This window comes from Branchiostoma belcheri, unplaced genomic scaffold (assembly GCF_001625305.1).
Source record: "Branchiostoma belcheri isolate BF01 breed outbred unplaced genomic scaffold, Haploidv18h27 scaffold88, whole genome shotgun sequence".
Classification (NCBI taxonomy): Eukaryota; Metazoa; Chordata; class Leptocardii; order Amphioxiformes; family Branchiostomatidae; genus Branchiostoma; species Branchiostoma belcheri.
This window is the reverse complement of record NW_017804553.1, coordinates 767,958-784,604: the sequence shown is the minus strand read 5'-3', so window position 1 is coordinate 784,604 and position 16,647 is coordinate 767,958. Positions and strand designations below refer to the sequence as shown.

The following is a 16,647-nucleotide window of genomic DNA, read 5'->3' as shown; positions in this document are numbered from 1 at the left end:
TGTGTTACAGCTAATTGATTCTACACAATTGACTGATCACCTGCCTTTGTATCAAACTTAACTGTATTCCAACAGAACATGGAACTATTCATTATTCAGTCTCCACATAGAAGAAGTCAAACCTTACAATAGCAAACATTACTGTAAAATGATGACCTGACAGAAGTTGTATGTTCTCTATTGCTTTACTTGATTGATATACATGTAGCATGATACAGCATTTTAACAATAGCTAATGGATTTTGCGCGATAAAACTTACCTGCAGACTGATTTGTAGCAGAGCTGGTGGTTAGGAGTGTTGTCAGGACAACTCGGCGAGGCTGAATGCCTGAAGTACTGTGGACAGGAAAAAACAACATAGTTAAGTCCCGTAAATAATTTCATCAGGTTGGAAGATACTTAGGGTATAGAATTTTCTTCTTACACAACCGAGGGGGGATACAAGCTCAGCCACGTTTGGGATTGTATTCTCGCCGCAAAAGCGCCACCTACTTTGGCGTTAAATAGCGGCGAGTTGCAGAACTCCAGTCAGAAGCTCTGAGGAAGGTGTCTGATAGACATCGAAACGTAAGCAGGTGAGAACCTTACTGGTTGTGTAAGAAGAAAATTCTATACCCTAACATAGTTAAGTGCCTTACTGCTACTTTTGATTAAAAAATAGAGCAACTTGAGCAAGCTTGTATGTCAGTGTGCTTGATTGTTTTATGTTAGTCTGACAAATGGTATAAAATATGTTGCATCTACCTGGGCTTATTGTCTGCACCAGAGCTCAGCGTGGTGAAGGCTATTCTTCTTGGTGCTGATCCCTGATTGGCTGTAGATGGAGAAGCTTGCTGATTGGCTGGAGATGGAGACACTCCCTGATTGGTCGATGTTGGTGTGGGCTGAGCTGCCTGATTGGTCAATCCAGAAGCAGGCTCTGCGGTCTGATTGGTTGGAACTGGGACTGGGTGGGTACTTGGGGCACAAGGTGGGCTGCTACTTGACTGGCTGGGTTTGCTGGAGCTGGTTAGAGTTGTGAATGCGATTCTTCTGGCCCCATTAGAACCACCTGCTGACCTTACCTGAATGGGATTGGCCTTTGGCACTGCTGCAGGCTGCCTATTGGCTGTTCCCTCCTGGTTGCCATTGACAACCACAGGCTCTGGTGACTTCTGATTGGTTGTCTCGATTTCAGGCTTTTCATTGGCTGGGGGAGTTTCCTCTATCTTCTGATTGGCCACCTTTGGCTGTTGGCTGGAGGGTGTGCCCAACTCGTCAGGGTCAAAGGTCACAAAGGTGCAGTAGCCATCTGTGGATGATATCATCAGGATGCTACCATCTTCTGACCTGCGGAGGGAGGGGGGTGATTTAAACCCTTTGGTGAAAAATAGTCATTGCAATAAAAGAAAGCCAAAATAACATTCTGGGTTAGAAGGAATAAAGCATTTACCTTTGTACCTTTGCATCTACCTGGTTATATTTTGCAGCAGAAGGGAAAAGAATGTGTTCACAGTGTTTAAAGTTTGAAGTAGAAACTGTTCTGTAGTATAGTAAAACTAAAAAACACAATCGTTTCCAGTGATTTAGTGGCAAGAGGTCACTGTAAAAAGAAAGCGCACACAGAAAAAGTTTCTACATTTCACAGTGTCTCAATACCTTTCTTTAGATTCTACAAACATGTTTTATGAGTAAAGGTGAAGTGAAGCATGATGCTTTTTCACGTTGCTACTAGTGCAATGTGGCTTCACCACAGCTCACATTTATAGCCGAGCACACCAGTTCATACTCTTTCCTAGTAAGTGTACTGGGTTCTTCAAAAACAGAAAAGCCTGCCTTAGATACTCACCAGGCGAGATCACTGAGCCTGTGGTAGTGGATGTTGGAGATGAGCGCAAACGGGACGGTCTGCTGGGTGTCGTAGAACAGCACTGAGTCCTCCGTCGCCACCGCGAACACGATACGGTATGGGAGATCGAAGACCGGTTTGGTCAACTCTCCTTCTATAGCACAAATCAGATTTATGCTAATTTAGATATCAAAGATCAAACAAGAAAGGTAACAATTGCACATCTTCACATACATGATCTAGCCTAACAAACTACAGATCTGATGATTCTCACTCATCATCAAACACACAAATATATGGTGACCAGCCCCTCCAAATTGCTAAATCCAACATCACAGGGTGTCTGTACATGTTACAGCACATACACAAACACATATGTATAGGTCATTCATTTTTCAAGAAACTTGCAATACAGTAGGCTGTTGCTAGATGGTGCTCATAACAAAGCCAAGTAAAATTCAGGGAGGAACATGTATGCACACAGAAACATGTGTATAAGAGCTACACAACAGACCTGATTCTCCATTTTTGGCTTTCCTGAGGTCAAAATACACAGGGCAGCAGCGTATGGCTACAGTGGGCTTCTGTGGGCCGGGGAGATGGGCAACTGGTCTGGAGAGAAAATACAAAGTTTTGTTTCTTGTCTTGTTTAGGTACTGCACAACACCCCTAAATTGGGGTAAAGTGTGCAGGGGAAACTAAGGCAGGCTTTGTTACTTTTGATAATAATTATACACTACAACAAGAAATGCACTCAACTAATTTCAATTTTTGATTTTTAATGATAAAAATAGCACATTCTGACAATAGCAAAGATATCCTTGCTTGGCTCAGTGCTTTTAACGTTTCCTTCAATGTAATCGGTGGGTTGCTATGACAAATGTTATGGTTTGGGTAGACCAAAAATTAAATCTGAGTCTCAAAGCGGGTTGATCAGATGGGGTGTAGAGGAAAGATGCAAACAAACAGAGCTGACTCACTTTGAGAGGGATGTCCGAGTGAAGATGTAGCTGGAGTTGACCGTCTTGTCGTCCATCTCGACACACCCCGCCGGTGTGAGCATCAGTTTTCCGTCTGGGGTGAACGTCAGGCGCCGCACAAACGAACCCATGGAGTCATCGTGGAACATACGAGACACCTTCTTGTTGGTCTAGAGTGGGGAAGAGGAATGAGGATATGTTTAAAACGTAGTAAACAGACCAGTACTACTTACAACAAAGGACTGTAACAGTAGTAAGACATAGATTTCTTGTGCTATATTGTACATGTACATATTACAAGAATTTTGATTACAGCAAGAAATCAGAGGTTTCAGATGTTCTGAAAGTATTGGAGGGTCCCTCATGCAACCCTAGACTTTCTGATTTTGGTCATGTTGACTGCTGGCTCCTGGCCAGAGTTACATTGTATTTCCTGTGTCTGTTCTTTTAACTCCCTGTTGTTCTGCTTGTCAATCTTTCCCCACCCATGTGCTGTCAACCTACTTTGCCTGGACAAGCAGACACACAAACCCACAGCTCAGCCACCCAAAACAATACTTCCATACCCTGAAGTAACAATGGCAAAACATATACACTGTCACTAACAGTAATACAGTAATGCCTGCAGTGCCCATTGTTTACAGTAGGGGGCACTGATGCACTGTACTTACTGTGCCGTCTGGCTGCGGAATGTTGGTGACAAACTTGGAGATCCGGTGGACTACTTTCTTGGTGCTGATGTTGTAAACCCGACAAATCCTACAAGAAACAACATGGTAAGCTTTTATGGTGACACAATGTTAAACAGTGTACAGTACAGTGTACATGCTAAAACCCAGAGCTTTAAATACTTATTTCAAACATCTTAGTGTGACAATGTGAACGAAAAGGGCACATTCTGCCAAGAGTTTACTTACCTGTCCGTGCTGAGAGTGGCAACAAACTGGTTACAGGGGTCCCATGCCACCCCCTGGACAAAGCTCTTGTGTTCACTGAATATGGCAAGCTTCTCACCTATGTATAAAAGAAAAATGTGAATTTATTTCATCATATCATTATGCAACAGGTAAAAAATCATGGCAACTTTTTAGCATGCAAAATGAGGAAATACAATAATATAATTATACAATTTGTCATAGTAGCCATTAAAAAGTAGGAAAGACATTTTCTTATTCTGCTCTCACAAGTTAGGTTTGGAACTTTTAAAGGTTTAATATATGAACAGGAACAATAAATTTGGGTGGCATGGAGTTTCTTCTATCTTATGTTGGATGTAGAGCATAGTGCAAGACTTGGTTGTTTGGTTTGGTGTTCCTTTGATGCCCATGATCATGGTAATGATCATTCTGGCATATACTCATTTTCACCTGAGCTAAGTGAAAGTCACGTAAAGTGCCTTTCCCAAAGGCACAAGGTTAGTGACTTGACGGGATTCGAACCCAGGACCTCTTGGTTCTGAGCCGAATGCTCTGCTTTACGCCACACAACCCTGACTTACCCCTCTCTATGTTCCACAGAATGGCACTGTTGTCCACAGAGGCAGAGGCGATACAGGTTCCATCACGGGACCACGACAGGTCATAGATGTCCTCTAGGTGACCTCTGAAGATATATTACACACACAATGAATATCTAAACAACCCACAAACATTGGCCTCACTAGGGTTTGCTCTTTACTTTCAAGAAGTGTGGTAGTTTCTATAAAATGTCAAATATGTGATTCATCCTATATGTATGAAAGATATGTGTAGCATTCAACAAAATTTTCTGCTTTAAAATTGTAGAATACTACTACAAACAACTGAAGTCATCCATACCAAGATGTTATGTTATTGTATGTTTCTTTTAAAATTCTAGGAAAATGGTAGTAGCTACATAAGTGTACAGATGTCATTGACTTCTTTGTATAGAGGCAAAGACTGTTAAAAAGAAGTTGAAGTCAGGAATAAAAAGATGAACCTGAGCATCTTGTAGCAGGTCCAGAACTCCTTATTCTCCGACTCCTCCTCATCATCCCTAAAGGGGTTACAGCCATCGTCCTGGTCCTTCTGACGCCACAGGAAGATCACTGACTCTGGGGAAGGAACGGTAAAAAGTACAGCAACACTCCTATTTGGAATAGTAAAGTTCTTTTATTTAACCATTTGTTTTACAAATTTGTCACTTCTGTTGTGAAGAAAACAAATGGTTGCAGAAAAAGTACAAGTATTTTGCGCCCTGATATAAAAAGGTTGTGGGTTCTCACAAAAGAAATCAAAAGGCACAAAGAAAGCACTGTTCATCAAACTTACCATCCCCTGCTGATGCCAAAATGTTCCCTGTATGAATACAAATTAGCAGACATTAGAAATCAAGAAATCTGATATTTCAAAGTGTCAGAAAACTTACACCGTGGTTTATGTTTCATATATTACTAAATTATTATTTCTGGCATTCACATCCTCGAGTCCAAGGTATACAAGTATAAACCCTGTCAGTCAAGTGAAATCCAATCTCTGCTCCCTCACTTCAGAACCCAAACATACAAAACTGGGTAAGAATTTCACCTTTTCAACTTTATAGAGCAAGAATTGTAGCCTTAACTGTAACTTCTCAATGTAATGGCACCATAAAGTTCCCATCCCTCTCCTTACCATAAACATGTGACAAGAGCCATAATTGCATACATGTATACAAATAACATCATTTGGGGATAAAATATCTTTGTCTTTCATTTTGCTTACAATCATAATTTACAATAAAGCAACAGGAGTGCTAGGAATCTCTGCTGTCTTATTACCAACTTGAAGGCATAACAAAAATAATGTTCAGACTATGTACAAAATGACTAATAAACTAATGAATGCACCAACCACTAAGGATCTAATTTGCTGTTCAGAAATGAACAAGAAATATTCTTGCCTTCAAGTACTGGAGTTATCAACCAAGGATTGAATTGAGGTGTTTGAAACAGATGATGATATCTATGATCAAAAGTACTTTTAGGAACACTAATAACAGTGTGTAATACTGGCCTTTGTTTCAAACTAAAAAAAAAAAGACAAAGTAATACATTTAAGTGACAGCTTCTGTTAGGTGTAAAGCAGAACCTAAGCTGGCTAAATGTTCTTGGTAATTATATAACTTAATGCACAAACTAATTAAAACACTTCACACTGTAATTCTACTACCCCTACGCACTAACATCTCCTTACATCTTGTTGCCACGGTTTCAAAACAGTTCCTGAAACATCATTAGTCCCACATATGCAAATTCTAATAATCAAAGCTCTGTTGATGCCTCAAGGACACCTGACTCCAACAACTAGTGTTCCCAATGGATCATAACAAAGCACACGTTGTGCACGTCTCACAGTGAGGCCAAAGCACATGTTGTGCATGTCTCACAGTGAGGCCTAGGGAAAAAATGTTGTGTTTCCTGTTTCAGTCCTGAAAAAATTAGGGTCCGTAGGTAGCTAGGAATCATCTTTTTTTTCTTTCTTTTTTTAGCAATCTCTTGTGATTCAATACAGTTTAACAAAGTAAAATTTGCATGAGGACACTTGTATTTGCAAAGTCAATGTTGGAAAAAGGATTGTACAATGTTTCATCACTCAGGTGTCAGATCATGGAGCAGAAGAAGGTCGACCAGCTCTAAAATTCATGTCTCTTGCAGGGGTCCACCCCCAAAAAAGGCTAGGGTCTGCAGGTTTTTCTAGGGTCGGTCGGGAAACAGGAAACACAACATTTATTTCCTAGGCCAGAGGGATCAGGCAGGATTCCTAGTTAATGATGTGTCTCGACACTGTTGATAACATGACACCCACGTTGCTAGGAGGCCAGACAAAATGCCATAACCTCATTATATGGAAATGTCACTTGCATGGCCCGGTGTGCCGGTCTGATCACGTCATGCAGGGTATTTACATGGAGCTGCTCAGGGCAATTAAGCTCTACTCCAGTAACTGTACATCTCTGGAGTTAACAAGTCTGGAATCTAATCTGTGGTTTCACAATGAGCTGTGTCTGTGGGTGGATTCTGCTGTGAGAAACATTGGATCAAAGCAAACAGGTTGCTAGGAGGCAAGGGTAAGACTTATTGTGCAAGATGAGAAGGCGTAAATATTTCTCCAAGTGATACAGTAAGTCTTGATACTGTTGCAGTGGTCTTATTTCATGGTAGGTGGGAAAGGGAGGCTTTCTCTGTGAAAAAATTCTGTCGTACTGTAGCCATTCAACTTTATTACAAGGGATAGTCGTGTTGTCATGAACATACAACATGTAACAAAATAAAACCACCACAAAAGTTTCACAGTTTACGACAGGCTCCAGCCAGCTTTAAATGTTTTCCTGTAACCCTAGGTTAATGATCATATCTAGGCGGAGAGTGCCCAAAGCGCTTGCAATCTAGAGGGGTCTGGGGGCATGCTCCTCTGGAAAATTGTAGATTTTGAAGCTTTCAAAAGCGTAATTTCCAGCATTCTGAGAGGCAAATTTCATTGTGAGATTGGTTACCAGTGTCAAGGTTGACATATTGGTTTAAAAATTTTCCGTCACATGCCACAAAGCTCCATCAACTGACAAAAAACAGGCGCTGGTTAGAACCCTTTTTTTACAGTAGTGTAGTGCAGAGGTTACTGACCTGTAGGACAGAAGCGGACCACATTGACTGGCCGGGAGTGCCTGATCAGGTTAGCCAGGAACTCCACATAACCTCGCCCCTCCTCATCTCTCTTCACCTCCCACAGCTGAGAGGGACAACAAAGTTTCCAATGGTTAAATAACATGTAAGACTCAAATCTAAAGTACCTGTCAACAAATAAACAACCTGTTAATTGGCTAGACTGTTGTATAAAGGAATAAATGGTAGAAGATAAGGTAGTACCATAGCCTTTTTGAGGCCAAAGGAACAGTCACTGTGTGTTGTTAGTCCACTATTTCTACAGTGCAGTATTGGAAGTCAGAGCCCATCCCTCTCTTTGAACCTACCCAACCATACTCAGGTACCCATTTTACACATGGGTTGAGTGACGGAAGTTGTGTGAGGTGCCTTTCCCAAGGACACAATGGAATGCCTCTCAATCTTGTGTGCACTAGCCTAGCCAGTCTGCCATTTGAGTCAAATAGCTTGAAACAAATATACAACCCTCTCAGAGGGAAGACAGCTGTTCCTGGAATAGTATGTGGCAATCTTATATTGATTCCTAAATCAAGAACACTGTTAAGTCAGGAAGAAGTTACGTCTACTGAATGGAAGATGATATACAACAACACAGGAATCAGCACCAAGGACAGTACATACTGAGAATAATTTCACTCGTATGCTGGCTTCTCTTGGGACAAACCTGTCTTATTAATGGGACTTCTAAAGAGCTAACATTTGTATGTTAAGTTTTAATGCTGACCTCTACATTTGAGTAAAAGCACACTCGTGGTAAAAGTGCCCTCAAACAGAATTCAGCATATCATCAATACAACAGAGCTAGTGACTTTGGTCCTACAAGTAACATATAATATAGCTACTGGCTGCAATGCATGCATAAAGACGTATACCAGGTCAAAACAGCTTAGCAAGGCCAACATCTGGATGTAAAAGACATCTGTATGCTAATGAGATCTGAGCCTTGCCTTAAGCCCTTAGGAGGAAACCTGTCGTGCATAGAAACTTCAGAAATCTGTTGAGTTATACTTATAGACAGTAATGTGGGGGTATGACTGTAGAAGCTCAAAATTCTGTTTTCTGCATACCTACACTGGTGCAGGTAACATTGAAAATTAGTTTTTCACTCAGAATTTAGAAAACATGGATCAAATGTAAAAACTGTTCAGAAACCATTGCCATTATTTCTTTTTGTACTTCAGGTGGAGGTACTAATAGGGTACTCAGGTTAGGTGCAGGTAAACATCAGAAATACCTGCACATTTCCAACTGTATCCACTCTAACCTGCATATGCAGGAGGTATTTCGAGCCCTGCACAGGGATACTGAACATTTTTTATTACAAAACTACAGCTGCAGTAATGGTAAGTCTATTAATATAAAAACATCTGGAGCCTGGTGATAATATTTGAACTTACTGTGACTAGCCAGCCTTTATTCAGGAATAATGCAAGCTATAAAGAATATCACTCAAGAAATAAAAATGACCTCATAACATCCAAATAACAGCTTGACCCTTTTGCCCTCCAGGATACATGAAATGTTGGCGATGTTTGGGTAAATCCAGTTATCAGGATTTTGCTGGGCCATTACCAACCCTTGCATACATCACGAGCTCTCCTGGACTTAGGGCAAAAAGGGAAACAAATTAAATCAGTGCTGTGACAATAAGAGGATTATCAAAATGGGTACACATGGTCATGCGCTTGTGGGTTTACACTGTATTACTCCGTGAAGAAGGTCATTGACCTCTGCAGAGTATTGAGATTGGTCGTGTTCATACGTTTGCAACTATAACTCAAAATCCCTTTGCTGCATTGGTACGTAGTTTGGCATGTTGTATGCTAGTACAGTTGTATGTGTGATGAGATGATGCACACTGTTTTTGTATACCATAGTAGTTGTCATAGGACATAGATAATTTTAGAAAACACCCCTATTTTGATGGACTTGTGGAACGGGCCATTGATTTCATCAGACTTTCTGGGTGTGCAGTGATAGGAGTTTTCTAAGCAGATATTGGGCGATTTGTGCAATTTGTTATGTCAGGGTAGTAGCCCATTTGCCAAATTGGCGGAAGCACAAAGTTTAAACAGACATTAGTTTTTTTCAGAAAGTGGGGCAAGTCGTGCAATGACCTTTATGATAGCTATTTGGACTAGCCCTGGGCACTAAGAGAAAGCAGCTTTCACAGATAAGACTGGAATTCATTAGGCTCTTCCTTTCCTAAAGGATAATATATATGCCTGACCTAAATACTGTGGTTTAGTCAATGTCTGATAATCTAACGTTACAAACAGAAACTACTGAATGCCTCAGGAGATTGGACTCATCAAAGTCAAGTAACTTTGTTGTTAACATAAAAAAAATTGATAAGTAAATATATTGTTTTGTACTAGTTTTATTTCTTAGTAAGAAGGAAAAGGATTTTTGCAGTATTTGGAGTTCATGGCTGAAACAATTTCCTTCTGGAAACTTTAACCTATCACAGTTAGTGTCCAGAACTCCAGATGAAATAACTACTGAAACACAAGCAAGCAGACACAATGAAAGCAAAAACTCCAAATACAATAAAAAGATGACACCAGAGCTATATAAGTACATGTAGAATTACACAGCATCAAGCCTCAATGAGCACATGTATGTTTGAATGTATTGATGCCATCCACATATGGCAAAACACATTGGAAGGCACTTCAGTACCAGATGTTAGATGAAAGACATTGCTGCCGCACAAAATCCTTCAGACAGAGGCAAACAGCAAAGTCACCATATGGTACAGACAGGTGACCTTTTCAATAGAAACTTCCATATATAAATAGCCAGGGAGCCATCCTCAGTAGTTACTATTGGCTTTTCCTCTTTAATGTGGTATAGAGGATGGCACACAGGCTGACATATAAAGCTGTAGTCATATGACTCTAAAGCTTGCAATTACCTTTTAACATCACAAGCTACATCAAACAAAACCTTCTGATGCAAAAGATGAGAAGAGACAGCCTTTGTAAAGTTTTTAGATGTAAATCCTAAATATAGCGATGAATACAAAACTTAATAGTCAGGGACAGTGACATTAAAAAAGGATAGAATTATATCTAATATGCAGATAAAAAACAAATACATACAATTTGGTCAGCTATAAGATTATTTTATAGGTTCACCATTACAAAACACATATGGTCTGGCCGAAATCAGAAATGAAATACGTTATATTAGTATTTCTAAGCCCTGCATACAGTTCTGGTGCCTCCTTGACCTCTTTCTCATTAAGCTTGGTCACGCACATTTAACCATATCTGCAGCTTTTATCATATACTGTCCGTAATGTAGTCTGCCAATAAAGCACTACCAGATTCAATATCTCCACCCACAAGGGCAGAACATTAACTGTCCTGGAGCTGACATGTACCCAGCCACTATTGGTGCACTCAGCTGTTACTGAGTGAAATGGCAATAGTTTTTGACAAAACTGGGACAGGGTTGGACTTGAGGAATGGTAGAGAGGTTTGCTGGATAATCATAAGGCTTTTGGGGGATTAGGATTAGGGCCATTTAGGCAGGCTGGATTAGGGTGTATGTTTGGCCTCTTGGCTAATTGATTCTGCTGTACAGGCCTTGAAATATTTTTTTCTGTTACCTGCCATAGAATAAGCTGTCAGAATTTTTTCTTTTTTTGGGGGGGGGGCGAGTTGGTAAAACTAACCACAAGCAGCTGTTGAATAGCCCTACAACCTTCTCACCCTAACCAAGAGTCTTTTAACATTCACCCAACAGGTTACATGTATCAGCCAGTTTGACAACCTGTATGTTTGAGAGACCTGACCTCTAGAGTAGAGCAAAGAGTAGTAGGCCCAATAAACATTTTACATTATTATGAATGATTCAAACACAGGTGCTAGTATACATGTACTACATGTACATGCCTTACACTTGGAGACTTGTCCTATCTTACAAATGTGAAAGCGACCACTTTGGCATCTTATGGTACAATGTCCTTGGGTATGCTCAAAAAAATTTTTCTGTATATTACAATGTATGAGTATTAAACTTTTTTCATCCAATTTGATGACTCTCTACAAGAAGCCATGACTTAGCTCTTACAGTACATGAGACATTATGACAGTAGACAGATGGATTAGACGTAACTGGGACAATCGGGGAATTGTGCTAGATCAAGGGAAATTCGTGGTCGTAAGTGTCAAGTACTATGAAGAGAGCAATAATTCATTTCATGGCTTTCACTTTGTGGATAACCAGTCGGTTGTTTCAATCGATCTTTACGCTGCGATTGCAGAATAATGTGGAATAATTTACTGCTAAGTGTTGGTTGAGGCATGTTCACATTCATCATACAGTGTAGGTCATTGTACAATTTTGATGCTGTAGAGTTTTCAAGCAGGCTGTGACAAAACCAAACAGCAACAACGATCTAAAACAGACTATAAACAAGGCAGCTGAATTTTGCAGGACACATGAATGAATTTCCCCAAAACGCCTTCAGTTTGTGATCCTACAACGATCGTACGCAAATGTGAACGGTCCTTTAGGTCATATTATATACTTGAGCAGGTAATACTATTACTAATAGTTTAAGAAATGAAAGAAAATGAATGACTTGAGAAAACTAGGACAATAGTCCATAAAGACAAATGGTATATGTTAAAGGCCATTAGGCCAAGGTAAGCAATTTCATGGCTAGGTCTTTCCAAATCCCAGCCCACTGTACGTACTAATCTAGATGTCATGACACTTGCTATATATCACAACAGGACGTGTACGTACGTAGCATCAACACAATTGCTGGCCATTCACTTGGCACAGCATTTTTAACCACCTCCAGTCATAAGCTAATCTTCAAGCAGATCCTAGGGTGGCAAAAGACAGTATCAAATTGACCAGGCAATATTCACATGCCACCCAAGTTATGGATCCTCTCTGGCCAATGGATACTGCCTGGCCAATTCTATACTGTAATTTGCCCCCCTAGAATCTGTATCTGTATCTGTATAGCCGGTATAACCGCCTTTCGGCGTACCACACCAGCTTCGCAGGCACGTGGCGCGGCGGCAGCTGGCTATATTACACCGATCGACTTGTTACACCTAACCCTTGAACTTCTAGCTCAAGACATTGTTTAAAGCTATCTATTGACAATGCCCCTACCGTACTTGGTGACAGCGAGTTCCACTCTGCGATAGTTCTAGGAAAGAATGAATTCTTAAACACCTCAATCCTTGGTTAATAACTCTGGTACTTGAATGCATGGCTATTTCTTGTTCTCTTCTGGGCTGGTATTAGGTACTTAGTAGTTGGGACATCCACCAGTTTATTAGTCATTTTGTACATCATGCATAGTCTGGACATCTTTCTTCTGTCTTCCAGTGAGGTCCACTGTAGGTTTCTTTTCATTTCCGTGACACTAGCACCTCTTTCATAGTTGTTCATACAGAATCTTGCAGCTTGATTCTGTACCCTTTCCAGTTTGTCTTTGTCTTTCTTTGTATCTTTCTTTGATCTGCTTGGAGATTAGTCATAAGCCACATTCAAACAGTCCCGTCCAATTTAAATTCCATACATACACGTAGTTAAGACACTCTGATAACCGTCTTATCCAACCAGCAAGCATGGACATTACAGATAGGCAAAATCAGTGAAGCACATTTGATATTGCACAAAGAACAAATTGAACCAGTGGGCATTTGACATTGAAAAACTGTTATAGGAACAGACCAACCAAACCAAGCACCAACTCATCCTCTCATGGCAGGGGCAGCGGCTCCGAATTCCTTCTCCACCCCTACCCCTGCCGAATAACATGGCATCTTCTACTCTGCGACCCGATTCCAGGGACACGCTCTCAGCCAATCACGTATCACAGAGAAAATCTTCAACGCACTTTACATTAATATTTATGAGATGCGCTAGCTATCGGAACCAATCATGTCGGCTATTCAGTGACAAATAAAAACAAACATGGCGTCGTCTCGGGAAGAGAACTTTTGCGATGCAGGCCGCTGCGGGCGTCGGCGGGGCGCTAGCGTGTGCTGGAGGCTGCGCGCGGATCCCGCTGAGCACGGGGAAGGTGTTAACTCGGTGACTTTGCCCCGCACGGCCTCCCCAACGCGTTAACAGGCTCGTCACCGGGCGGCGGCGGAGTCGCCGGCGGGGAGGGTGACGTCCCTTCGCCGCCCAAGTCAGAAATGGGGTCATGCCAAATAAGGCAAGCTCATGAATATTAATATTCCTCGGGTCGTAGAGTAGAAGATGCCATGTTATTCGGCAGGGGTAGGGGTGGAGAAGGAATTCGGAGCCGCTGCCCCTGCCATGGGAGGATGGCACCAACTAAAACAATTCTTCTGTCTTGATGAAAAAAATGTCTCAAAAGATTCCAACGTGTTTAAAGTCTTCACGTCGCCCACATTTCATTTCATTCCTTTCTAACCTTCATGGATCTAACTATAGCCCTCAGGGCACCTTTGCGGAGTTACTCAATAGAGTCCTTTGATTGAACCCAGATTAAAGTCATGGTCCCAGTGGTGAGATTTGAACCGTAATCAGAGGCTCTTTATTGATCCGTGGTTGTGAAGTGCTTCATTCCAAAGATAGGTACAAATAGCATTATTGCCATAGATGATGCTTCAATGAATCCGTCGAAATCTCATTACAAACTTATTCAGCTTGCAATGGATGACTAGACTAGAGTTTTAAAATGTGAATGTGGTGCAGTTTTGTGTTAATATTCTTACAGTTTCACCATTCAGTCAACATTTCACCTTTTTATTTTCTTTCAATACAGTAAACTTAATGTTAACATTTCAATCTATTAAGCTTTCAACATGTGCAGCACAGAATGATATACTTCACAACAATATAGGAAAAATTCAAATAGAAAGCAAATGCAATTTCATACAGTACTATTTCAGGACTATAACTCTGATGATGTTGTAAAGGTGATGTAAAAGGTTTGTGCCCACACAGATCTTTATAGTTTATGCATTAAATTGGTCTGAAGCCCACGGCTGCACACCCACATTGACTGGAGTACAAAGCCGCCATTTCTCGCTGATTAAAATCATCTGCGGTAACAAAATTGGTCACGTAGCTCTCATGTCACCAACATGTGCAGACAATAAAATCTGACGTGTGTAACGATCTGTTATTTTCACCTTGACCCTTCACTGCCAGTATCAAGGACGTAACTATTTGATGGCATTTTGATGGTCTATGTTGAACAATTTCCAGTATTGCATTTTCCCCCATAATGACATTCAGCAGTCCTGACAATCAACTGTAGTGGGCCCAGCATTTACTGTAGAGGGCCAAACCAAACCAAACCACTCTTTTTTATTATTTTTTTCACTGTAGTTTTATGTTCACAGTTTTCTCAGTCATTTCTGTCCAGTAAACTTATCATCATCTTCAACAAATCATTTGTCTTTGACCCCCCTCCCCCTCACCACCACTGAATATTAAAGTTCCATGAACACGTCCATTTTCCCCAGACGAAATTTCACTACGATGAAGACAAAGTGAATTAGAGTACATGCAACTTATGTACGTTTTAAACTAGAATTAATGTTGACATTCTGAATGAAATACTAAGGCAGCTAGCAACAGCAATACAGCTACCTAAAACACCCAGGCCTAATTCTATCTGAAATCAAATATTTATGGCAGGTCAATTCTGACAACCAACAAAGAAATTGATTCAGCATATCAAGCTTTACATGTACAATGAGAAGTCAATAAGCATTAAATTAGAAGAAAGCTAGTTTCCATGTGCACATATTGATCCCATTGGTGCTTTCCAGGTTTCAAATGAGCAATGGCAAATTGACAAGAACCCACACAACTATACAGGGGTGTTTCTGTATCTGTGTAGTCGGTATAACTGCCTTTGGTATGTATAACACAACAGCTAATAGATATACAGAGGTGTTTCTTTATCTGTATAGCCAGTATAACCCAGCCCCCATAGCATGCCAAAAACTGGGGGTTTTGGGGGTCTTCAGGGTCTTTGGGAGCTTTTATGTGCTATTTTCTGATTGCATAAAGACAACATAGCCGGCCTGATTGAATTACGCCTGTTTTTAGAATTGGGCTGATCAGAAAACAGCCGAAGACCACCAAACCCCCAGTTCTATAAGCCTGCTACGGAGGCTAGTATAACCACCCTTCACCAGCTAACTGTTTAACTGGCAATCCTATTTCAGATTGTCTACCTTTGATCTTCTGCTAACTGCCGTGCCTTGGTGAGGAAATTGCGACCTGAATGAACATGCACAATTGATGATTAACTCCTAATTGACACTATTGAGCCTGTAAAGTGCTCAGTACGAGAGAGTTTTGCCCCATTGATTGTGACCCTAATCGCTTTTTCAATACCGTCTACTTTAGAATGCAAATACGTGATAACAAGAAGTTCGAGGGGCCAACATCAGATTTAGTGGAGAAAAACTCATAGAAAGAGGTATCAGAATCTGATTCTTGGTTATAAGGCCACACCAATTTAATTTCTTGGTTAACGGATTTTTCTAGAAAAATAATGGAGCGGGCGGGCCAAAAAAAAATAAAAATAAAAACAGGCCTAGGCATCCTATTATGGCCCAAAATGGTACGATAGGAGCCATGAAGTCAACACACCAGGCTGGTTCAAAATTTAAACAACGAATTTTGAACTTTTAATGATACCACTTCATTGGAAGATGGAATAACTGTAACAACTAGGAAGAAAAGGACTGTTTTCAACTGTTCAGGGCAAAATATAAGCATTTTGTAGTTGATTCTGAATTTTTATTTTCAAATCAGAAAAAAACGAAGCGGGCGAATCCGTTAACCAAGAAATTAAATTGGTGTGGCCTAAGCAGCATCTAACAGGACCAAATATCGTTGTAGATTCCAAGCTTTGTTCCTAATAATGTATTGTAGTAAGGCCCAGGAAAATTAATGTTGTGTTTCTAATAACAGTCCTGCAAAGAGTACTAGTATACATTATATTCGAATGAAAGCTCATCTGTGTTGGTAGAATACATAGTTAAAGAGTTTGACTTGTTCCAACACAATAAGGAGAACTCACCATAAATTTTCGGCTGATCCCGTCAACCTTCGTCAGATTTGTGATGCAGTCGCTGACTTTCCGGAAGTCGGAAACGTGATGACGTCAGGAGTGCATCAAAAGTGGGAGATACCGTCTTCCCGC

The 16,647-nt window shown here is 40.7% G+C and overlaps 1 protein-coding gene across 1 annotated transcript in view; it reads right to left on the bottom strand.

Annotated features, from left to right (window-relative positions):
- Nucleotides 1-912: 912 nt before the first annotated feature.
- LOC109487323 (chromatin assembly factor 1 subunit B-like) overlaps nt 913-16,647 on the bottom strand; it is a gene marked incomplete at its 3' end in the record, with an annotated part of 47,769 nt that continues 32,034 nt past the window's right edge. The window contains exons 2-11 of the mRNA XM_019791302.1: nt 7,431-7,536; nt 5,101-5,127; nt 4,769-4,883; nt 4,308-4,411; nt 3,727-3,823; nt 3,481-3,568; nt 2,810-2,979; nt 2,344-2,441; nt 1,830-1,977; nt 913-1,330 (exon numbers count right to left, since the gene is read on the bottom strand). Of these exons, the coding sequence (XP_019646861.1) occupies nt 913-1,330; nt 1,830-1,977; nt 2,344-2,441; nt 2,810-2,979; nt 3,481-3,568; nt 3,727-3,823; nt 4,308-4,411; nt 4,769-4,883; nt 5,101-5,127; nt 7,431-7,536 (1,371 nt within the window). The remainder of the gene's footprint in view (nt 1,331-1,829; nt 1,978-2,343; nt 2,442-2,809; nt 2,980-3,480; nt 3,569-3,726; nt 3,824-4,307; nt 4,412-4,768; nt 4,884-5,100; nt 5,128-7,430; nt 7,537-16,647) is intronic.